We start from the raw sequence: 25,859 nt of genomic DNA, 5'->3' as shown, positions 1-25,859 counted from the left end.
AATAAGACTTTTCAACTCAACACAAAGCCACAAGCAAGCTATCATCAACTGGATGGTGGCAGAACATAACAGTGTAAAAAATGGCCTGGTAGGTCCCTCTGTATTGCTCAAAATAGGGATTCCCAAAATTTTTAGGAGGGAGAACTGAGAACTATTCTCCACAAAGGCACAAAGACTGCACCATTATAATTAACATTCTCCTGTCTAGTGTGCAGGATACTTTAACAGTAATATTTTTGTAGACTTAAGACAAATCTTGGAAACAGATTAATGCATTCCCACTTTAAAATACCAAAGTAAAATATCTTCATAGTCCCAGCCAACTGCAGTAACACTTCAAGCAGGAGATTTTAGTGATGAAGTGGCATCTGACATGGGATGGTTCTTACCAGAAACAAACCCAATTATATTAGTCAGATATCCCCATTCATTTTTGCTACAGAAAGGTTATCTGGCTCTGCCATGACAGAAATGTAGCATTTTGGGTTCTGCAGAGAAGAGAGAATGACCCATTTAGTCAATGAAATTTTGAAGTGAACACAATTTCAAGTTCAATACTCATTTTTCTCTGGCACCAGAATGAGAGCGCTAAGCATATAACAGTTGCATTGCACTGCCTGAGAAGTGGTCCACTGCAAGGGAAATATTTATCATGTACATTTCAGGCTTGCCAGAACATACAAAAAAAGAAAAACCATACCATCTCACAAGACATATGTGCCCATCTAAGTCTATGGGGAAGAAAAAAATAGGCAAAACTTACTTAGCAGAAAGTGATTGCCCATGAAATTGCATTAAAACAAAGTATAAGTTGCTCTCAAAAACCAATACACATCGTAAGCATCTCTTTTATTTGTTGTAATATAAAGAAGCATACATCATTCAGTTCTTTTAAGTACAACTCAAATTGTACACTAACAAAAAAGATCAATCCAGACATCCATGAACATGTCACAACAGGATTCATTACATTTTGCTCTGCTGGTATTGCACTTGGAATAGTTTTGAAGTAAGGCACAGTAAAAACAAAGTCATTTAGTGCTTCTACAGCAGATGTCTTTTTTTTAAACACATGCTACATGACGTAAAAGTACTTCTAGCTTATGTATATACACACGGAAAAAGAAAGAAGCATGCACTAGAGGATTTAGATTTCAACATATCTTGTTGTTTCATAATATACAAATAAAGTAGTTTAAAGATGTAAACAAATTGCATGCACATAAACTAGAGCAAAATCTTTAATACAGTATCTGAAAGCTATTATGCTTAAATAAAAAAATATAACTTATTAGTACTCCGGTTTATGTGCCATTTTTGTCCTGTAGAGATTAAAAATTTGGGTTGGGGTCAGGGAGTTATGGTTGGGAAGAGAACATTTTGCTGGTTTTGCCTTTGTTTTTATTTTTTTGCTGTACACATTGGCAGCAGTACACTGGTAGGAAAGACAAATATGGCTTTTGCAAAACATATAATGAAAACATGAGAAATCACAATTGCATTTGGGGTCCAGTATCCTGGTATTTTCCAGTCCAGAACAACAACAACAAAAAACAATTGGATCTATGCTTTGAATTGGGAATGCTACACATTCCAAAAGCCCTCTCTAAAGACTTTTAAACTCTACAAAAACCAGACACTTTGCCAAGTGTAAACTCCTAAAAAATAAACAAAGAAGAATCTGAATGACTTGAGCTTCGCTTTCCACTTCAAATGCTACTAAACAGGCAATAGGTTTCTCCCATGGCTGTGATAGCTGAAGTGCTATTAGATTGTCTTCAGAATTAACTAGATGCCAAGAGGGGGGTTGCCTATTTTCAAACAAGTACATTAGAGATTAAGTAAATTAACTGCATAATTTTTCTTTTCACTTTATCTTTGGCATACAATACGCCATTTTTCTAATTAAATACAGGACATGTACCACTCTACATTCCAACATATCATGCTGAAAAGGCACATTTGCTGCTGCGTGGGTGGCAAGGGAAGACTCCTTATTTTGTAAAGGGCACGGTGTTCAGTGCGACATTCTTTCCCATCCCTCAGAGAGTGTTTGGTTAGACCAGGTACAGTTCTACACAGTGGCCTCCCAGAAGCTGTCCGTTTTTCTCAGCCACTGCTTTCTTAGCTAGATCCAGGCTTGGAAAAGTCACCAGTGCCTCTCCGCTGGGCTGGCCACTAAAGTTGTAAAGCACGAGGATGGAATCTGTGTGGAGCTGCAAGGGTACAAGAAGACAAAAGGAAATAAACTATTAAGGCCGAAGATGACACCTAGAAATGCAGTTTTTAAATGCTGTGCACCAGGTTCACTCCGCTCCTGTGTTTGTGGAAAGAGATTCTGTATGCAAGAACAGTAAAGAAGATGGACCAAAGATCAACAGAATCAGCAGCTCTTATTCTGCTGGAACAAAATGATGTAGACAATTCCATGCAGAGATTTTGCTAGACAAGTAACTGAGTTTAGAGGTTGACCAGAAAGAACTTAGTTGTTAATAAAGGGTAAATTGAGCAAGAAAGACCAGGCATTCAGTGAATAATTCTTGTACTATGGGGACTACCAGCAAGTGACAAAGGCTATGAACGCATGCAGATACTCGCATGCAAAGTTTAAAAAAAAAAAATAAAAAAAATGGATAGAGATGTATTAGAGTTTTGTGTTGGGAGGATTAGCTGAACTTAAAACACAGATATAAAGAGCAAGAAAGATTGCTCAGTGAAAGTCTAAGCACTACACCAGGTCTTACTGAATCAAAGAAATGTTTATTATAATTTCAAGGATGATAAGAAAGACAAGATAGAAAATTAGATTATTTAGTCATTGGAATTGTGGAGTGCATTTGCCCTCCTAAATTCTTAAAAGACAGTTTCAAAATACTGAGTTTAAAGCAGATGTGTCTGTATTCCCTATGGTACCCCAGCCATTTCTTACAACACACTGGAAGTCCTTCCAGGCTAAGTTTAGAAGTGCCATTTGTACATTGGATAGAAATGAATCTGCGTGTAATTTCAAAATCAAAAGGTTGGAGGATCAAAAAAGCTCAGCATACAAGATTAGTACCAGACAAAACAAAATCTGTGCTGGAAAACCAACCATTTTATGAGTAGCAGCCTGATTCAAGTTAAGTTCATGTGACATATGTCCTCATGAGTTTATGAAGATCTAATATATTTAAGATTTTTAAAATAGAATTTGTGCATGCCTAGTATACCACAATACTAGACTTCTCAGTTATTATCAGTAGTAGTTTCTGATCAGCTTTGCATTCAAACATACAAAAATAAAGCAATACTTGCCAGAGCTTCACCCACCCAAACACTTAGCATGCAGTAGAGGTATTCTTAAGATATAAGCATCAGTACACTTCAGAAACTAAAAGAATGTATAGACATTTAGCACTGGCTTCACACAGAATTAAAGTTAATCAAGAAATAGCATGCAGAAAGAAATTCATAGACAAATAAATACATCATGTCTGAAGCCCAGTTCAGGTTTAGAAATAAATTTAGTTTATTTCAGAAAAACGCTGTGCTCAAAGAGAAAGTTGTACACAGTTCGGTTTGGGCCACAATCTGAGCAAAAAGACAGCCTGCTCTAAAATAGCTCTTTAATATTAATCTTTATAATATCAGTCATGAGTTAAGTTCAATATTGAAGTTCAAAGTTAAAAACACATACGAAGCAGAGTCAGCCTGTTGAGCACATACAACCGCTTTAAAAAGTAGTTTAAAAAGCAGCATTAGTATAACACTAGCGCCAGGACCCAAAAATTAATTTTATTTTAGTAAATTAGAGTTGTATAGAAAGTTAACAGAGAAGACCACATATTCCAGAAGCAACATAGGCATTAAACAAAAAAAAAAACTTCATGTTCTTTAATACCTACGTAACAGCTTTACATTCTGATTTACATTGAGAGAAACATGATTTCTTTATGTACCTATATTAAAAAAATAGATTCAAATCTGTACAAATACTTTTTTTTTCCCTGAATGGTTTGCTAGTAGAAGAGTGGTATCTATAACGCTACTTTGGACTGCACAGAATTGAGCTACTCCATGAATTACTTTCTAGCCAAAGCCTGTTTCCAACTAATACATCGTAGAACCCTGTAGCTGAACTGGATTTCCAGATAATCTGAGTAAAACAAGAGAGACAAACAGATTGTCCAATGCCACATAAATGCAAAAATGCTCAGAATATTGCCAGGTATTATTCTGTGCATCACCAGGCCATGCAGCCTCTACTCTGTATTCTCCTTAGTAGATCTAATAGTGGCATGAGAACCCAACTAATTTGAAAACAACTGAGTGGATGGTGATTTTGTGCAAGTTGTCTATGCTATCTATGAAGATACTGCTGTTAACATGTATTATTTAGTTATCTTTTTATTTTTTTATTTTTTGAAAAAAGTTTCAGTACAAAAAAATGGTAAAAAACACAGTAATTAATCAGTAGCATTTTGAATGGAATACAATAGTATCTGGAAGTGATGAACTCCGCCTAGGTCACAATGATATGCCTTTAAGAAGTATATGGTAGTGCTATCAGCTATTTTAGTTTGTTGTATTAGAAAGCCACTATACTAAAGAAGCCTCTCCTAAAAAAGAAAGTATGTAGTTCACTTTTTATTAGTGAGATCAAGAAACAGAAAAAAATAACCTCTACACAGCTATACAGTATAGAAAAGAAAGCCAGAAGTCTGTTGTTTGTTTTGTGCACACATTCTGTAGCTGTAGCAAGAAAAACGCATCTTCCACTGACATGTTAAAAGTAAAATACTGAACTGAAAGCTTCACATGAAAATAAGCACTAATCAGCTCTTCTGGAAGTCTAGCACACCATCTGAGCAAAACCAGACAATCACACTACCTCCACCACTACTATCCCAACAACTACAGATCACAATTGACCTATTTGCTTAGGTTAGTTGATTTTTTAATAGGACAAAAGCAGAAAGATTAAAGCAAGGATCCCAATGCAAGCTAAGAAGGGGAAAAAAAAAAAAACAAACAAAAAAAAAAAAAAAAAAAAAAAACACCAAGAAAGCTCTGCATCAACAAGCCCTTCTTTCCCTTCCCATTCACCACTGGAGATCCAGTTTCTGCCAGTTGCATCTTACCTTCTTCGGAAGTTACAAAGAGTTACAAACAGACCCACTCTTTCGGTGCTTGTAACACACTCCTTGCTTGATCGCTCAGCTGAATAAGGCCATTGTAGTCATCGGGTGCATACTACAGTACAAGTGTGATATATGATAAATCAACAAGAGAAGGAACAGTTCTGGTACAGCAAGCCACACAGACCATCATTTGCAACCAAAATTAAGAGCATCAGCTACAACAACTGGCAGGAGACAGTGAGTTTGACAGACACCATTTTTAAGCAAGATGAATAAAATACATCAACTGAATTGGTTGTAGGAATAGATTTACAGTAAAAGCCCATGGGGAATATTCTGAACTGTGTATTTGAGCAGCTCCTATTTAAGGAGGGAAACAGTTTAGACCATGAAGTATTCCTTTTTTTTTTTTTTTTTTTTTTTGTTATACTTATGACTCTTTAGTATCAGCTAACAAAACTCTTAAGTTTGCATGATCTTGCTTCCAGTAATGACTCATTGGGACAGCTGACCATCTTCCAGCATGCACACTGAAGCGGGGGATTAGAAGAAGTGTACAGATCTCATTCAGATTTTTTTTTTTTTTTTGCAGTCATGGAAATAAACTGCATCTTCTCTAGCATAGAGTGATATGCATTTCAGCTGCATACAATACTTGCACTGTAACTATACTGGTAGAGTCTATAAAGAAAAACAATGTCCCAGCATGAATGCACTTGAAATATTTTTTAAAAGCATTTATACTAATATAGCTTATTTCCATACTGAATAGAAAAAGGAATAAACTATACAGTATAACTGCATCATGACAGGTTTGTGGGAGAATATTTCAAATAAAAACAGTGACTGTACAGTACAGTTGCACCAATGAAACAAGACAAAACCCTCCTCACTTGTGGGTTAGATCTAACAAAAATTTGAGACCCTGCATCTGAACAGTAATCATGTATACTATTGGAGGGCCTATTACAAATATGAAATCTATAGTCAGAAAATAGATCGTGAGGAATACAAAACACTGTTTTTTATCTATATCTTATCGCTCCAAAATGACATATTCCAGAAAGGGACTGAGCATATTCACACATGCTACAAACACATGCTACTGCAACAGTTCCTGTAATCCAGAAGACAAAAAGTCTAGTATGACTCAAGCTCTAGAATATCCTTTCAGTTCTCCCATCTCCCTAAAATGGCTGTTTTGCATTAACATTTTAGAGGATTGTACATTGTATGCTTCTGGCATACAATGTACACATACTATGCTGCCTTCTTTGATATTCCTATAGTACAAAGAAGTCTCCTGCCAGCTTGGGGAAAAATTATATCATATTTGGGTGTACAGGACACATTGTATCCATCCAAAGTGAAGTTGAAAAGGAGATAAAAAAAGAAAAACCACAACAAAACCACCATCACAGTACACACCTTCCACAGAGAGCAACCAAGAGCCCAGAGAACATTAAAGAAAAGAACCTCCCAGAATTTTTACTACTGGATTCTAGCCACCTTCACATCTAGACCCATGCCATTAAGTAAAAGACAAATATAAGAAGTATTTTCTAGATAACCTCTGCCAGGGCAACCAGACCGTGCAAATATTAGATTTATCAGTTCCCAGACCTGCCCTTGAAACAAGTCTACAAAATGTAAGTTTACTCTTTGGAAGGAATGTCTCAAGATAGTACATACTTTAGATTATCAACAGATGTACAGTATGTAAAGGTCTATAGTCTCTAGTAAGGGAGAGTGTTCAAACACATAAGCAATGAGGAAAACATGAAAGTGGGAAAATTACCCTGCACAGAAATGTCAAAGTTGTCGGACCTTAGGCCTAGGCCTAAAAAAGAAACAGAAAAAGGAATAATAATAATAAAAACTAGAAGTCAGTTCCAATCACAAGAAAAAAAAAAGTAAGAGACAAAATGTAATTAAAACAGAAGTTGCAGGATAGTAAAGTCTTCAGACTTACGGATTACAAAGAGTAGTACTGTAGACCAAGATAGGAAATAAAAGTGGGGGAATTCTTATTCCTTGTGAATGAAATAGGAACTACCCTGCCTTGCCTGAGGAAATACACCAACATGAATACTTCCAGTTCTGTCTGCTTTTTATAAATCCATAGAAACAAAACAAAATCAAATGACCCAGGATAAACAGTATAAAGTCAAGGGTGATTCTACAATCCCATTGCTCAGAACGGAGATACTGTTCTGGTGGTGGGCTCAATTCTGTTTCCATTTAGATATGAAAAACGCCACCTAGTGATTTAACCCCCTATATGACCAGTTACAAGTTCACCGAGCTAGATTCTGGCTGTTTCTGGTATAAATGTTGCTGAGACCTGAGACAACACACAGCTTCATACTGTACTTCAAAGTTCCACCCTTAACAGACGAGTAACTGGTAAGAAGTTACCATCCACTGCAATAGTTCCCCCTTTAATTTAAATTCAAATAAAATTAAAAGCAGACCTCCCTGTTCCTACCTCCACTACCCTCATCATCACCTTATTCCCATCTTCGTTGCTTCTCTGAGCTGAAACACAGCCTCTTTCCTCAGACCTGCTGATTTCTCACCTCCCCTCCTGAGTTCACAGCTCTTGGAGGGCTGGACTAGATGATCCAAAGAGGTCCTTTTGAGCCTGAAAGATTCTGTGATTCAGAAGCTCTTACTCATACATCTGTTTATTGTCTTTGTCAGTGACAAGGACAGCGGGACTGAGTGCACCCTCAGCAAGTTTGTCAGTGACACCGAGCTGTGTGGTGCCATCGACACAGCAGAGGGAAGGGTTCCCATCCTGACCTCAGAGTTGTGCCTGTGTGAAACCTCATGAAGCTCAACAAGGCCAAGTCCTGCACCCGGGTTAGGGCAGTCCCAAGCATAAATACAGGGTGGGCAGAGAATGGATTGAGAGCAGCCCTGAGGAGAAGCACCTGGGGGTGTTGGTTGATGAGAAGCTCAACATGAGCCAGCAAAGTGTGCTTGCAGCCCAGAAAGCCACCCGTACTCTGGGCTATACCAACAGCAGTGTGGCCAGCAGGGTGAGGGAGGGGATTGTCCCCCTCTGCTCTGCTCTTGTGAGTCCTCACCGGGAGCCCTGCTATCAGCTCTGGGGCCCCCAGCACCAGGACAGGGACCTATTAGAATGAATCCAGAGGAAGCCACAGAGATGATCAAAGGGCCGGGGCACCCCTCCTACAAGGACAGATTGAGGGAGTTAGGGTTGTTCAGCCTGGAGAAGAGTATGCCCTGGGGAGACCTTACAGAAGCCTGTACCTAAAGGGGACCTACAGGAAAGCTGGGGAGGGACTGTCAGTGAGCGCAGTGACAGGACTAGAGGAAATGGCTTGAAACTAGAAGAGGGTAGATTTAGATCAGATATTAGAAAAATTCTTTAAGGGTGGTGAGGCACTGGCTGCCCAGAGAAGCTGTGGATGCCCCATCCCTGGAGGTGTTCAGGGCCAGGCTGGATGGGGCTTTGGGCAGCCTGGGCTGGTGGGAGGTGTCCCTGCCCATGGCAGGGGGTTGGAACTGGATGGGCTTTAAGGTCCCTTCCAACCCAAACTGTTCTGTGATTCTATGTCAAATGCAGTGTTAAATCTAGTAGTCTACTGGAATGATACAGTAGCAAAACTAAGTTTTTAAGCCATTACTTTTATCTATGAAATACATGTCTACCAAAGTTTTCTTCATCATACCCTATTAAACTGGATATTCTCAAATGTTCACAGAAGATGAACAGGAGTGACCTATTTCCTAGAATTACTTAAGGAGAACGCAGAAACAAATTGAGACAAATTGAAGAAAATTTTCTTTCCTTCCCCCCCCCTTTTTTTTTTTTTTTTTTTTGCTTAGTCTAGTAAGGAAGAATACGCAGAATACCACTGTTAAATAAAATGCTCCATTACAAAAGTCAACTTCAGATGCTAAGGACATCAACACTGAGTTACCAGAATGTGCCCTGGTGCTATACTGACCCCTTTCAGTGATTTTTAGAGATGTGAGCCAAGATAAAGAAAGATGAAAGCTACATATGGAAGCCAGGTGTGGGAAACTAACCTAGGAGAAAGAAACAGAACAGAACCTTTGTAAGCAGTTACCAAATAAGGTCCTGGGGTCAATAATTAATTCTACAGCAAGATGCCAGAAGGAATATGCATACATAACGACCAAAAAAAATGCAGCAGACTAGGAGAGATGCTGCTGAATAGCAAAGACTGTTTCCCCATTTCCTACATTTTTCCCTTGTCAGCTCCCCTGTGGCAGTAGTGACTTTCATAGCTTAAGACATACAGTGACAAGACCATTATTGACAGACATACAGTGTCACAGCTAAAGCAAAATAATCTTTCCTGAAGGACATGGCGCTTCTTCATAGAGCCAGTGATTTACTTTACAAATGTAAAATATTAAAGTCTTCACTTGGAGGGTGGTAAGGCACTAGAACAAGTTGCCCAGAGAAGTTGTAAATGCCCTAATCCTGGAGGTGTTCAAGACCAGGTTGGATAGGGTCCTGGGCAACCTGATCTAGTGGGCGGCATCCCTTGCCATGGCAGGAGGGTTGGAAACAGATGATCCTTAAGGTCCCTTCCAACCCAAGCCATTCTCTGATTCTTTATCTACCCTTCTAGGTATTAACATTTGAAATGGCAGAGAGTTTTCAACTCATGTATATTAAATACCACCATTATTTTAATATTAAATAGTATATATTACAACAGACTAAAATTATACTAAATGACAGATGTATATTAAAAAACACTAACTCCTCTTTTCCTAGAGATGACCAACCAATACTTCCAGTATGGTAGCACCTCCCAGAAAGACTATCTGCTATACTTTCTGTAGTGCAAAGCTTTTTCAGATAAGAACCAAGGATACATTGGCTAACAAATAAGTAGAATACTACACTTTCTCCTTGCATACACTTTTTTAGTCCAGCCATTTTTCCAAGGCTTTGGAAAAAAATCTAGAAAAAATAAAATAAATCTAGATACAGTAAGTCTGGAACATAAAGAATCCAATCTGATGGCTAGGTGTTTGCAACCTTTGGCAAAAGAGTTGGCAGAAATAGCAAGAAATACCAGGCAGAAGGTATAACTGTTAATTTGCTAGTCCCATTCTCACAGATGCCTTCTCCATACAGACAGTATTTCCAGATGGAAGACTTTTAGGAACAAAGTAAAACAAGTAACACTCTATATTCCAGCTGCATGGGAGTAAACATAACACATCTGTGTTGTCAGCTGACTTAAAGAATTCCCACTTACTAGTATTTTATCACATCCTCTTTCTTTTCCCTTCCCTAGGCAGAAGGTTCTACACTAAGAATTGGTACACAGACAATGGGGTATCCCTCTCAGACTGTGAAGTGTCAGATTTCAAAAGGAACCCACTGGAAAGAGAACACCTCTTTGTTCAAGCATGCGTTTCATAGGGGGAGAAAAAAAAAATAATCCTTAAACAAGTCCATACCAATGAAGCCTGCTATTCTAATACAAGGGAGAAAGGTTAATGCTCTTGGAACTTAGCGATCTATCCGTTCCCCTACACCTCCTTATTCTTGTTTTAAGCACAGCTCCCCACCCCAGCAAGCCTTGAATTTGGGGTCTCCAAAGACTTGGAGGATTAATATACTGCAAATATTTTATTTTTTTTTAGCCGAAGATAAAAGGCACTTAGGTCTACTACAGGTTTAAATATTGATTTTAAGCGTGTTCTACACAAAAATACTTTCACAAAGGAGTCCTTACGTTTCCAGCCTAGCCTTTTCTTCAGCAAATTCAGAAGGCTTTAAATAATGTCCATATGGTGATCAGCTTTGTTCTGACACATGACTTCATATAAAACCATCACCCAACACTTAGTTCCTTCCTTAGGTGCTTGATTTCTCTCGCTGCACTTACTGATATGCAGAGTGATGGCCAAAACCAACACTGATGAGTCCTTTGCATCTTATTGCTATTCTGCCCCACATTTTCCTCAAGCTTTTCCCAATAGGGTCTGAAAGACAGATTATTTTTTTCTCAACTTTAAAATAGTGTCTACACAATTAAAGCCTTCGAACAATAAAGGAAGTTTCTGGTAAACATCCATAAATCCCTTATTTCAAATTAATGCCCAAAGACCAGCAAACCTGCTGAGAAGCTGGTGTTTTAGGACTCGTCAGGGCAACAGCTACTGTTATGTCCTTTCGATTTTAAGGGTTGTATGGGTTTTTTTTGTCCCCCACTCCACCCGAGTATCCTTTAGCTACGTAGTCAGTCAAATAATTGACCCAGTTACATTACAATATAACTAAAAAGCAGTTTAACATGGAAAAAATACTAAATGAGAAAGTATTATTAGCAATTTTGAATGTTACAGTGCACTACAACATTATGAAAGGTGATGGGGAAAATACCCATCTCCAAGATTTACTATTAAAATTTCACAGATTTTTCAAGGTTGTTTAATGCTAGATACATTAAACACATACAAACTGGAAGGGATTTTTAACAATAAAAATAAGAATGCATAACTTCAAGAAGAAAACAAGCTACTGGATCACTAAACAAGAGCCTAGTGCTGATAAAATAAATGAAAATTAAAGTAAGTGATAAAGTGCTGATCTGCAGATTCTTAAATAATTTAAGATTAGAAGCATGTACTGATATTGAGACTAGCTTGTTGAAGGCCATAATAAGCAAACTCTCTCTCTTAAGAGGCAGGTCTGGTATGAAAGGTGTTTTCACTTAAATAACAACATGTGAATACATGCAATATATGGAGCCCATGAAGACTGAAGGAAGAACACAGAAGAGCATAAAGCAGGAACTAAAACTTAAAACTTGCTCCTTTCAGACAAGGACATACAAAGACAAAAAAAAAAATCACCCTTTAATCTCAGCTTTTCCGATCTATTTCCCAAGCCCATTGAATACCAACATCAATTAGTTATGCAGAAATTAAAACCATGCCCAAAACCACTGACGATTATTAAGGGCTCACTTTATAAATGACCAGAAGCATCGTGCAATGCATCCTTGGGCAGCAGCAGAAAATGAAAAAAATAATGTGAGGAGAGAGGGAAGGGGGAAAAAAGAAAAAAAAAAAAAGATTAGTTATTCCTCCAGAGACATAATATTGTCCCAGTACAGTAAGTCACCACCTCTGTTTTCCCCTAAAGGAATGAGGGAGTACAAAACTAGTATTACCACATGCGGGATTCCAAGAACAATTCAAAATAATTCCTTGGCTCCTTTATAAGATATTGAACCCGATCTCATTTGGACAACATCTTCTAAAGAAATCAAAGAGGTGACCAATTTAATAACAGTAACTAATGATGTCAAGAGGTTGCAGCAGAAGAATATGAATAGCTTTCACACTGTGGTAAAATTTCCATTCATTTGAAACATTTAACTGCTTAACACAAAGGCTAGAAACTACTCTTTAAATTCAGAAAATAAGGAAAAGCTCTAATTCAGCACCAGACCCAGAGTCCCGCTTCGCTAAATTGAAGATCTAGTGGATGCCAGGGCTACTAGATGTTGTAAGTCACTGACCTGCTCCATGCATAGACAGACTCAAGTCATTTTTCAACAGCACACTTACACTTATAGCTGAATTTCAGTTTAGGAAGTAAGCTATCCCCACACTTAAGGTTTTAATACAACCACCATCCATACATCCATCCACCAAAAAGCAGTCAGTTAGAAAAAGGTAAACTGTGAATGGTTAAGAAATGGATCATTACTGCTGCAACGTTTGGGGGGAAAAAAATTGCTTCTTTGCATGAAAAAAAAAAAAAAAATTCCGCATCTCAGCCTTCAGCAATACCACTGTTAACCAACTTACATAAGTTTGAAGGACAAACTCATGTAAAAATTGCCTTCTTTTCACTTGAAGAGTGGTTTGAGACCCACCAAGAAATTCTAAATAAGGGCTTCTGAGTAGTACTAGGACAGATTTGGTATTCATGTAAATGCTGTTATCCAAAGAGGTTAAATACTCACCAGAACACACCATACTCAATTATCTTTCCTTTTAGCAAATATGTGATGGCAAAACATGGATGTAGATACAGTATCTTCTGAGGTGAAAGGAAGAAGACATGGAAAGACCCATCCATGAATTCAAATATGTGCTGCTGAATTCAAATATGGTGCTTTTCTTTCTTTAAATGTTCCTCTAGAAGATAAGTTTCTATGTGTTTGCCTACTGATAGAGTATCAAATCAGTAGATACTGACCAAAGTTATCTATAAGCACTTAACATACTTGCTATCAGTATCCCATGGATTGGAGAATACATTTTTTTCTTTAGGTTACAGCATAATGCAAAATGTTCCTTCCTGTAACCAGAATAAATAGTCCATGCAAGAGTGTCTGACACCAGTGTCTCTCCTTTTGTAATGTAGGTGTGGTGAGTTACACTGCAGCCTACTGTACTAGAACTTTGTTCTCAGCAGTCTTTAACACGTCTTATATCCACGCATTAGATCACTGCTTTCAAATTTGGACATGCTTATTATAAGCATGAAGGCAAATGTTAATTCTAAACTGCAGTCTGCTGTGAATATGTTCATCAATTTCCAAGAGCATAGGCTTGTTCAGTTTGATATCTGCTGATCAAATAAATTCAAATAAAACATCAGGGAGAGAGACTGCATACTAACCTGGTATCCCTGGAAGAAACTGAGAATCTCCTTCATTCCTGTGTTATATGGCAAGCCCTGCATACGGACTAATGCTCCAGGCTGGGGCAGAATTGGAGTGTGGGTGGCAGTGGCAGCAGCAGCTACAGCTCCTGGAGGAGCTGCGATATACCCAACTGTGGTAGGAGATACTGGAGGACTGAAAGAGAAACAGGGGCAAGATTGTTATGAAAACCAGTAACTGATTTTAGTAGCTGGAACACGCAAAGATGAAACTGAAAAAATTGAGAATAAGACAAAAAAGGCGTGTGCACAAAAAAAAAAAAAAAACAAAAAAAAAAACACGAGGAAACAGCCTTGATATGGACTGCTCTGCTGACTTCCCTTATTTTTCTTCAGCATTTGACAATTTTTGGGGAAGAGATGTAGAGGAAAATAGCTAGCATTTGCAGTCGAAGAGGTTAAGAGTGGTACTTGTTACTTCATTGTGGAGGAGAAAACTAGAAGCTACAAATGACTTGTTCTAAGATCATTAATAAAATCATACAGACAGGAGGCAGGAGGAAATCATAGTAAAAGAAACAGCCAAGAGCCCAGATCTAGTGCTTTTAGGCCACAAAAGAAGTAATATCTCCAGTCGAGACCTGTCTAGCAATTTTCTATGTAGTCAGGTTAGTGTCACAAGCCTAGGAAACGTCAATGAACAAACTCTTCCCCCACAGACTTGAGCACCAGACTTCAGTAAGCCATGTTGATAATATCAGTGGGAAGGGAAAAGGTGGAGATACCTGCTTTGCTTATACATGTGAAGAAGTTCTTTGGTCTCACTGATACAAGATATCTAGCAGACTTACCAGAGGTACTAAGCGTAGTATTAGTATAGAAACAGTACTGTAAGTACAAGATCAAACCAAGAGGAGGACAGAGGCATGTATTTACACAGTTTCTCATTTGGTCAAGAAATAGAATTGCCTTGATATCACCCCAATGCCAAAAATGCTGTTAAACAATACACCAACATTATCACGAGATGCAACCAAATCCTATAGAAAAGCTGAACTTCATTATAAAGCCACAGAAAAGTAGTCAAAAGGGTTACTTTCCCTGATGATTAATGTCAACAAATTCCTAAGATTGTCTACACCTTAAGTACAAATTTCAGACCAAATGCACAGTTGCTTACTCCACTGAGATGAAATGGCAAGAGAAGCAGTTAAGTCTAGAGGGTACCTGGGATAGTAAGCTGTGTAATTCATATAAAGCTGAGCTGCCTGAGCTGGGTAGTAGGTAACAGTTGGAGGAGCAGCAGCTGATGCCTGGGGAGTCCTGGCAGCTGGCAAGAGGGCTTGTGGCTGGTAGAGTGCTGCTTCTGCTGGGATCACAGCTGCTGTTTGGAAAGCAGCATAAGCTGGTGGAGAGAGACCTAAAAACAAACGAGGACACAAGAACAACAACAGCAACAAAAAAAAAGAATCAGAATGGAGATCTCTGCAGTAGGAAAGGAACTGTTCATCCTAATGTGACTGCTCTCTAGCCCCTCTCCAGGAGACCCCTGCGCATTACCATGAATGACAACTGGTGCATTTGAAATGAGCAATTCCTAAGAAATCACAACTCCTCAAGCTGAGCAGCCATGTCCATATGTACATGGAAAGCAGGTGACTTCAGAGTTATTCAAAGAAAGCATAAAGCCATATGCATAGAGAAAGCAGGCGTGCACACCAACACACCCCTTTTTTCTTTCTAACAGAAGTTGTACTCTGTGGGACAAAAGAACCATAACATTAGCTATGTGTGGGCATCTACAACTGCTGACCACAAGTTTTCATATGTAAGCCTACTGCAGCTTCAAAAAGTATTTTTAGGATATAACAAAAGTTTTTAAGAAACACAACAGGGAAAAAAACACTACATCACTAGTCTGAGGCATTCTGACACACAAATACCTGACTTGCATAAGAACACAAAGCTTAGTGTGCAGTCAAATTGTTTTTAAATAGTATATTTGGCTGCTTTTTACCATTTTGCAGATACACATTGTTATCTGTTTTGTGATTTGGTAGTGAGACTAATTAGAATGGTACAGCGAAGTTCCATTATAGTTCCACAATAAAGTTCACTACAATTTAATAAAAAAAAAAAAAAAAAAAATAGAAAAACTAAAAATCCTCCCAACTAGCATATCATCCCAGTGGGTGCTTTCCTTCAAAAATAAGCCCAAAGAGTACCTTCTCAATGCTCTAAGGCAAGATAGCAGGAGCACTCATTGGCAGCTAGAATATAAAATTTCTCCCCCTTTTAAAAATGCCTCTCATTCCAAGTAGGTTTCACTACAGGCGAGTCTACTGCAGAGCTCAGAAGAACAGTTCACCCATAAAAAGCAAAGTGTGCAACAATTTCACTGGCAAGGCCTTGCTGCCCTCTATTCACCACCGAAAATACAATAAAAATGGCTCCAATCAGTCCCATTATTGCCCAAAGGGAACAATTCCAATCTCAGCATGTATACAGATGAATGATTATTGATCATGGCAAAACCCAAGTCAAAAGGTGAAAGGCCACAAAGCTTCAGCACCTACCACATATCAGCCTTTAGCAGCAGAGAGCAGAAGAATTGCAGACTTACATGGTAACTTACATGGCGGTGGGGATAAGCCACTACGATTTAAAGTGCCACCCATTAAAACAAAGTTCATCTCCTCTCCCGAACACTGGAATACTTCCACATAACGGTCCTTCATCATTTTTTTGTGACATTTTTGAGCCACCATAAAGGCTTTGTCAGCAGATTTCATTTGGATAAAAGCATCACCTGATGGTCGTCCCTATGAAAAAGAAAAATCTTAAATCAAAGTGTTATTAGAACAAGAGCACAAGAAACACAGAAAGTATTAAGATTTTGTTCTTAGAGAAGCAAATTATTGTTCTTCCTCATAAGTCAACAATTATTTTTAGAAGCAAAGGCAAGACTTGTGTAGCCAGCACCCTTAACTTAATACTACTTCCTTTTTCCAGAAGGAAACGTAGAATAATTTGGTATGGAAACAGAATTTGAAGGCCTCTTATCCAAACCAAAGCAGAGCTAGCTAACACATTCAGGTTACATCAGACCACTCATGGTCTTCTCCATTTGAATTTTAAGCATCTCCAGAGGGTAGAGATGTAGTAGATCTCCCTCATTTGTTTCCTTTAAGGATAATACCTCAATGCTTCTGTGACCAATAGTATATTTTTAACACAAGATGACAAGAACAAAAGAAATTCTCATGGTTACATCATTAAAATATATCCAAAACATAACTTCAATTATCAGCTTCCTTTAAACCCTGATAAGTCTCTAATCAAGTTAGAAAAAAAAAAAATGATTTTTCCACAAATGGGCTTATAGAACACAGCTGTGATTGAGCACAAACCCTGAACAGGGCAGATATGCCATCTTACATGAGCGATTTCCATCTTGTGTATTTCCAGAATTTGACTGAAACACAAGGGAATATTTAAGGCAGCCTCAAGGACAAAGCTATTAGTCAAAGAAAACATGCCACAGGCTTCAACCTCCTCCATTTTAGGCATACAGATGATATAGAAAGAAAAGCAAGCATGTACGGGGAAGGTAGGGAGAAGTGCTGAGGAAGAAAGGAAAAAGTCAAGCAGAAGATAGTATTTTGTCAAGGTTACGGAAGACCTAAAGCATAGCAAATAAGCTACCATGACTTCTAATTTGGTTCAGTAACTGGAAAGTCAGCTCTCCTGTGCAAAATGCTGTTACCTGTTGATTAAGGACCATGTGAACGCCATGGGGCTTGATATCAGCTGTGGCATCTCCCATAAATTCCAGGATGTCGTCAATGCCAGCAGTGTAAGGAAGGCCTCTGAGCCGGACACAGTCACGTATGCTACCCGTGGCAATTGTGTATGGTGGGGGTATGACAGGAATGATGGGAGTTGGGAGGGTGGGAATAAGAGGTGTTGACATGTATCGATTGAGTACCTGTAGGGAATAAAAAAAGACACTGATAGAGATTTACACATCATCTGGTTGAGCACAAATCAGTTCTCACAATAGTATTTCATATGTTTAAATAAATCCATTTCCAATATCAGAGAAAATGCCTTCTTGAACCAGATTACTGTGGACAGTTTCCTGTTGGGCATTTGAAAGTTTCAGACTCTGAAGGAAAAAAAGTCTGATAAATTTAATTTGCTAGACACTAATAGCAGACCTTTCTAAACTTATTACAATAAAGTTAAAAGCAGATTACAGTACATTTTAGCATATCCCAAAAGGAACATCTGAAAACAACATTCACACTAATACACCAGTCTTGTCACTTACACTTCATACTTAAATTACAGTAAATTAAAAACATCTAGTTTAAAAGAACTGAGATCTGAAATAAATAATAAGTAAAAAGACTAATTCTTTCATAGACCTGATAGGTTAATAAACAAACACCTTAATTAATCAAAACAACCATGCTGAAGTACAGGGCTTCTGGAAAAAAATAAAAATAAAAAAAAAAATAAAAGCTACAGGAGACCTTGGTCTCAACATTTTATTTTCTCTTGACTCATCCCCTTGTGACAGAGGGAACATAACTTGCTGTTGGGGTTTATTGCTGAAAGACATATTTAGCAGTGATTATCAGAAATAAACACATTCCACTGAAAGAGGCACCAATGCAAAGATAATAAAGTTTTAGTATTGTCAATAACGATCAAGCCTATTGAGTTTGTCTTGATAGAAGCTTTTTTGCAAGAATCTATTCTTGTAGCACATTTCAGGCCAGAAATCTCCCCTCATTGCGTATAGAATATTGCAATCACTTTGTGTTAATTTAAATAGATGAAAGCTGTCTTTACACAAACAAGTTGCCTTTAATTCCCTAAGAATCATCTCTTGCTCAAGCAGTAAAAAACTCGGGTGTCACCTTAGAAAACTGACCTAGAGGAAGAAGTAATGACATATTGAAGGAGCATGGGTTTTATCCAGGTCTCCCTAACAAAAACAAGAACAAAGATCCGATCACTGTGAACACGGTGGCTTTGTTCCTTTGAGGACTTTGCCTCATTTTTTCAGCAAAGCAAAATTGAGGAGAAAATAAGTTTCACCATGACATTTTGCTTAGTCTTCATAATATTCATTATCAGATTCTTGACTGTTGTATTCTCCATGCAACAGTACTATAGGTAAATGGCAGGTCTGCATATGTGGATATTTTTTCCCATACCCCATCACTTTTATGGAAAAAGCTTCTCATTTCAGATAGTAACAAACAGTAACTGTATGCAAGCTTTATAGCCAATGTTTACGCAAAGGCCAGATGAAATCTCATAATGGTTCCCACGATTTTGGCATTATCAGTATAGAAATATTCTGTCACAAAGAAAAAATTAGTATGTGATGTTTTATAAAGGTTCAAGTTGCAGGTGCCAAAACAAAACGGTGGTTTACCAGTTTAAGAAGATGATCGTGATTAAGAACTGGTCAAGAAAAGGAGAAAAAAAATGAAATACATTATCTTAGGAAGAGAGATATATCACTTCCCTTCACCAAATATCAGATACATCCTAGTAATTCTTAGTGTCCAACAGAAGAACTGTAGGAAAAGCTCTTTTGATGTAGCCAGATTAGAATTTCATGTTAAATTCTGTGCACGGGAAACAGATTTTAAAGACAATACTACAGACTTCAAATCAGTATTACTGAAATACTATTAATCTGGTACATTTTTAGAATTATTTTTGAGATTTCAGTCAATCTTTAAGTGGAAGAAAATTATCCAATGGTTTTTACTTCATGATCTGGGGAATGTTAAAAAAAGTGGCAGTAAATGGAAAAAAAAAAAAAAAAAAAAAAAACACAAAACAATGCTGTACCCTTTTCCATGCCAAGCAGTAAGCACATGTTGCCCTATCTGGAGCTTGACATCTTTGATATAGACAACTTGCATGACTGTCTACAATGGGTGTATGATCATTTAAATAAATATTTAACTCTTTTGAGTTTCACAGCCAATAGTTACAACCTGCTGGACTTCTGCTGCTGTGCTCCGGAAGAGTTCAATGTAACGTTTTCCAAGAATTTCTTTGTGTTTTTTAAGTGCATTCTGTGCATATTCTTCACAGGAGAACAATACAAATGCATCTCCTGTGGGCCTGCCATCTGGGTACTTGACAAAGAGAAGTCCCTCTTTCCCTCCTGTGACCGGGCACTCTGGCCCCAGGAACCCCAACACATCCTCCTGAGTAGCAGTGAATGGAAGGCCTCTCATCCGGATGATAACTTGATTCTCTTTAGATAAAAACTGGGCAACTTCATTGGAGGTACCTGGTAGGAAGATATTAACATACGGTCAGCCAATTCCGTATGACAGAGGAACAGAAAAGCATTAAGGAGCAACACAGGAGGTAAGTAGCTAGTAACAAACACACACAATACCTGAGACAATATTAACTCGCAGTAATTTATTTTGAAGTGAGACCTCCTTACCCTTAAAGTCTTACACATTTTAATGAAATTGGAACAAAGAAGAGATTAGTGAGGTATACAGACAATTCTGCTGCAAAGGTTCCCCTTCCTCCCAAACACCAAGCCCAGCCTACAAACATCACAGCTCAAATGCAACCACATGAAACCAAAACTTCACAGGGTCAAAGATTCTTAGAAAGCAAAACAGGAAAAGCTACTTCATTAATTGTGTCCTCAGCCAAGACAGTGTCCTGGTTTCAGTTAGGACAGAGTTAATTTTCTTCCTATTAGTTGGTAGGGTGCTATGTTTTGGCTTAGGATGAGAAAAGTGCTGATAACATGCTGGTGTTTCAATTGTTGCAGAGCAGTGCTTACACCAAGCCAAGGACGTTTCAGCTTCTCACTCTGTCCTGCCAACGGGCAGGCTGGGGGTGCAGCAAGAGCTGGGAGGGGACAGACTCGGAACAGCTGACCCAAACTGGCCAAAGGGGTATTTCATACCATATGGCATGCCACTGAACAATATATAGGGGTGGCTAGCCAGGGTGGGGGGGCCAGACTGCTCGCGGTTAGGCTGGGCATCGGTCAGCAGGTGGTGAGTAATTGCATTGTGCATCACTTGTTTGTACGCATTATTAGTAGCGGTACTATTATCACCACTGTTATTATTATTATTTTTCTGTCTTAATAAACTGTCTTTATCTCAAGTCACAAGCTTCACTTTCCCATTTCTCTCCCCTATCCCAGAGAGGGAGGTGGGATGGTGAGCGAATGGCTGTGTGGTGTTTATCTGCCAGCCGGGTTAAACCACAACAGAGAGGTATCAGAACTAGAATGTGCCTATGAACTTGAATAATTATACTGAACTCCAGCATCACTTACCTCCTGCAATTTTTAAGAATTCTTCCCCTGTTGCTTTGTAAACCTTAAAGAAAAAAAAAAATCCATACATGAAAATTACAATATTCAACCATTTCATGTATGAGTATTTTTGTTATTTAGAGCAATATAGGAGCATGCACAGTTCTCATTCAAAACCATACTCTTTGCTCTCCAAAGATTTGCTTCAAGTCGTTACTTTTTACCTCAATGTATCTGCTACCCATGTGATGCTTATGTCTTTCCAGTGCCAAATCTCTCTGTTCAGAATTGACAAACCGAACTAATGCTTCACCATTTCTCCTTCCTTGAGCATTCAGACAAAGGGCCACACCACCTCTGGAATATAAACCCAATAAAATAAAAAGTGAGATGTTGGATCTCATGCTGTTTGTCACTTTCTCAACTTCTATGCAGGTGTATTTCTGTAACCCCTTCCTATCGTCTCAGATTCAGGTTTGAATTTCCTCATACACCTACAGGAATAAATCAATCATATTTACTCTGCATTGAATACCTGGAATATACATTGGCAGGTATGTTACATTAGAATCACTTCACACACCCACAGAAAACAATAATGAAAATTTCTTCTGAAGAGCACTTGGAAGGTTCTGAATCTATTTGGCTTTTAAGTCTTCCAAGCAGGCAACAAGATTACTCTAGAAAATATTAGTATATAAAAAAACAAACAAACAAACAAACAAAAAAAACACTTAGAACAGGCTTCTGAAACCCCTCCAAGCCTTGGTCTACTCATTTGTAGATCAAAAACAATTATCTTCTACCTTCTCTGACACAGAAATTTCACAGAGAAATCAATTTTTATCTGAGGTTTTAAGAATCAAAAGAGCTGATATCATCCTAAAATGCAACGTTAGCAAGCTAGAAATAACATACAATAGAAACACAGGAATATATTTTTCCTAAGCTGGCAGGATTGAATTGGGGGAGCTGGGGAGGGTGTGTGGGAGTGCATAATAGAGGTCTTTTTGTACAGTTGTCATTGTATGTATGATAGAGCATTGTCTAAGTAGTACGGTATTTTGCATGCACATCTTCCTAAAAGTAACATGGGACAGATACAGTCTCAAAGCTTGAATCATCTTTCAGTATGTTACTATCCAACTGATTGGTTCTAACACAAATTTATTTATTTTTTAAGTAAGGTAAGGCCATCACATCTCCAGCCTTAGTTTACCCAGGAACTGTGATTTGCACGGCTAAGAGCCAGAGAGCCTTCATTCTCAATTCTTTCTCGCACAGTTAAGCTGGTGAAACCTATTCAGTTATGAACATGGGGTGGGAAGGTGCTGGAGGTGGGAAAGATACAAGAAAGCACTTTTGTGCATGCATGTGTGTGAGAGAGAATGCACACACTAAATATTAAACACATTTGATATTAAAGACCAAGCAATAAAGGCAAGACAAATTCTTATTCTCTTACTTAGCAATATTCAGTCCTTTGAAAAATCGGGCAATATCTTGGTCTGAAGACTGCCATGGCAAACCTCTGGCACGTATTACTGTCTCATTGTCCACCGTTTCAGATTTACTACTGCACAGAAAAAAACAAAACAAAAAAAAAAAGCAAAATTAAGCTTTAATCTAGGTTTTCCATTATATTTTCAAGTTCCTATTTACAAGTCATTTAACTTGAAAAAACAGAGCATATTTGTAGTTGAGACTCTTGTAATTCTGCTACTCCTTTCAGTAAAGAACAATAACTGGGGTAATTCCTTTATATACACAATACCTAAGATGCAGTGTATTGTCATCACATAGCAGTTCCTTAAGAAAAATAAGAAGGTTGTTTCAAAGTGAAGAAATAAGGAACTTCCAAATTTAATCTAATCTAATGCAGATGATTACAAGGAAGTCTTAAATATGAATATACATTACTTATGCTTCAGATGTGTAAGTCTCCAGTTCCTGAAATGTATTTGAAAATAAAGAACTATTCTGTTTCTTGTCTCCCAAAATCCAAAGTCAATTTAGATTAGAAGAAAAAAAAAAAAAAAAAAACATGGAAAAGCTGAGCTTATCTCTGTAGAATATGAGAAATCTAATTCATGTAAGGAATAGTTTCCATCCATCTAAAGACCAAGTTCTCAGCAAGAAATCTGTTTAAAATCAAAGTGTCTCCTAAACTGTAATACTGATCAAGATAGGGTAGAGACACGCCCATTTTAATGAGCACACTGAAGAGACAAAACACCTGCAGTTGGGTAAGGAACATGTCTGCTAATCAATAGCTTCCATTTTGTCACTTGCACAAAGCAGAAACCTAGGAATCTGTTTAAAAGGATGTCCAACTACACTTTGTCTAGACAGCAAATAATTAACATCAAGACTTTCACAGAAGCATAAGGGATCCACTTGTGTAATACAAAAAGATCCCTTAAGCAGGATCTCAAAACAATTTAAAAAAAAAAAAAAATCATTTGCTTCAACCACAGCCTTGTAAGACAGTCTGCAATTCAGCATATTAGACAACTCTTCAAAAGCACCATGTAATGTAGTTCAGCTCCATTTAGGGTGTGCCAGCCATTACCCCTGTTGACTTAGGGAAAGTTCACAAATATTTCTTCACCATTGGGTAAGATAAGACAGCCTCACTGCCATTCAAAACAGAAGCTAGTGAGCAAAGAGCGTTTTACTTGCAGTGACTTTTAAGACAGACAAACGTACAGCATTCAATATACCAGCTACGGTCTGTCTGCACCAGACCTCCAAACATGCTGTAATTGTTCTCAGGAATCAACCTAGTTTCACAGAGATGGAAGGAAGGATTTGGAATCTTTCCTTGTAGACAAAGCTCAGCTTTGGTTGTAATGAACTGTAACAACAGCACTTACCATGGACCTGTTTCGTATTTGTATTTCACAGTTTCAGGCTCAGTAAATATATGATCTGCAACAAAACAGGACATTGAAATATAACCAGGGTCACAGATTACTTAAGAATGACAGTACCACTGTCGATTCACACAGAAAGGAAAAATTTCAACATTCTGAATAAACAGGTCACTTACTGCAACTTTCAGAGAGCATGCTGAAAATGATAGCCACCATTGTTTTCACTTGCCACACGCCAAAGTCCTCCTCTGTTTCATCTGTACCTAAGCCTAGATCTAAATAGGTGATTATAGAAAATAACAGACTTGCACAATCATTTGTAAACAAGCCATAAGGCTTCCCTGTTATTAACATGGAATTGGTAATCAAATCACACTGGTCTTAGCAGGGACACGTGACCATTAGGCATTTGTAACTCTGCTCATAAACTGGTTAATATTCACTTTAACAGTCAACATTCTGAAAACTATTGATAGCTTACCATCATTTCAGCTTTAACAGTTTAAAAAAAAAAAAAAAAAAAAAAAAAAAAAAAAAACAAGTTCCTATCACTTCAAACATAACTGAACTTTAACCAAATTATTCTGGGCCATAGCAATACTCCTAAAATTTAGATGTAGAGGTGGGTTTTGTTTTGTTTAGATCAGAGAACAATTGTCTGCAAACAGTGGAAACTTGCAGGCTACTTGACCCTGAAGAAGCTCACTGATAGCCAAGCCTTTCCTTTAAGGATCAAATATAAATAAAAACGCTGTGTGTGTTTTTTTTTTTTTCACTTATTTTGTAATGGATTTATTACATATGGTTTAGCTCTCATTATTAGAGTCAAAATAGAAAAATATTACAAACAGGCACCCCTCCCTCCCCCCACACACACTCACTTGATCAATTTTACCTAGGAGATTTTTAAAATTCACATCATAGCTCAGTAGAATAAAACCCATAACAATCACAGGGGTAAAACCTAAATAAGCATAACTGCTTCGGTTGCAAAAGCTGCAGCAAAAGGATACATTCTGCCATGGTCTTGATAGTCTGGTCCTTCACGGCGGCTGAACTAGGGTAGCATGTGTGAAATTCTTTGCGCAGATCATAAAAGGAATAGAAGCAGTCTGATAGCAGGAAGTTCTACAAAGAAGGCAAAATGATTTTGTATACATTCCTTCTGATTAATATTTTTTAAATTATTTGGGGGTCCTCAATTAAATTCTGATTAATACTTTTGGACTGAATGAGGCAATCTCAAGAACTACATAGTTGCATGTCATCATCATCTGTCTATGATAGACCAGTTTTTTGTTTTTTTTTTTCCTTTTTAATAGCTCAAATTCCATAGTCTTCCAAAATTACTGCTTTCATGGTATTATAGGGTTGCTCTATTTTGTTTGTTTCAGTCCATTTTTTTCAAGTGGGAAGGACAAAGAGTTACCCACAACCCATATTGCAGAATGGCAGCATGTGACCCGATTTAAAAAACAAAATCAAATAAAAAATAGTACTATCACATTTGAATGCTAAACACCATTGTTTCCTTTCTTGCTTCATCCCTACATAAGTATTTGCTTTTATTAAAAGCCACAGAGCTAAATTTTAGCACAACCCAAATGCCAGATGAATATTTGTAGAAACTCAGCATGACTACCGCCCTTATATAGAAAAGAAAAAAAATACAGTTGATCCGTCGACTCCTTAAATGTCAGCAGCTCCCATTCCTGCAGGTTTCCTCCAGACCCTGCCAAGCAGGCTAACTCGGGAGCCACCACCCTGCACAAAGGCAAGATTCTTCTCCCTGTGCAAGACAGGCTTGAGAGGAAATTGCTGCTTCATATGGGAGTAACAAACGAGCTGTAGTACTGCTTCCTGCTGAATAAATGCAGATGGGAAACAAC

The 25,859-nt window shown here is 37.9% G+C and overlaps 1 protein-coding gene across 6 annotated transcripts in view; it reads right to left on the bottom strand.

Moving 5' to 3' along the window:
* Positions 1 to 830: 830 nt before the first annotated feature.
* ESRP2 (epithelial splicing regulatory protein 2) overlaps positions 831 to 25,859 on the bottom strand; it is a 45,685-nt gene continuing 20,656 nt past the window's right edge. For 3 of the 6 annotated variants that reach the window (XM_084533376.1, XM_084533378.1, XM_084533380.1), the window contains 12 exons: positions 24,984 to 25,098; positions 24,147 to 24,245; positions 23,971 to 24,025; positions 22,560 to 22,670; positions 21,319 to 21,451; positions 21,116 to 21,158; positions 19,791 to 20,092; positions 17,531 to 17,752; positions 16,388 to 16,586; positions 14,992 to 15,184; positions 13,783 to 13,960; positions 831 to 2,216 (listed from right to left, as the gene is read on the bottom strand). In XM_084533376.1, the coding sequence (XP_084389502.1) occupies positions 2,058 to 2,216; positions 13,783 to 13,960; positions 14,992 to 15,184; positions 16,388 to 16,586; positions 17,531 to 17,752; positions 19,791 to 20,092; positions 21,116 to 21,158; positions 21,319 to 21,451; positions 22,560 to 22,670; positions 23,971 to 24,025; positions 24,147 to 24,245; positions 24,984 to 25,098 (1,809 nt within the window). In that variant the 3' untranslated portion in view covers positions 831 to 2,057. Of the gene's footprint in view, positions 2,217 to 5,120; positions 5,233 to 13,782; positions 13,961 to 14,991; positions 15,185 to 16,387; positions 16,587 to 17,530; positions 17,753 to 19,790; positions 20,093 to 21,115; positions 21,159 to 21,318; positions 21,452 to 22,559; positions 22,671 to 23,970; positions 24,026 to 24,146; positions 24,246 to 24,983; positions 25,099 to 25,859 lie in introns of all 6 variants that reach the window. The other 3 variants (XM_084533381.1, XM_084533379.1, XM_084533377.1) reach the window with 3 other exon arrangements.

The sequence above is a fragment of the Aythya ferina genome (genome assembly GCF_964211825.1).
Source record: "Aythya ferina genome assembly, chromosome: 12".
NCBI lineage: Eukaryota > Metazoa > Chordata > Aves > Anseriformes > Anatidae > Aythya > Aythya ferina.
This window is presented reverse-complemented; position numbering and strand designations above follow the sequence as displayed.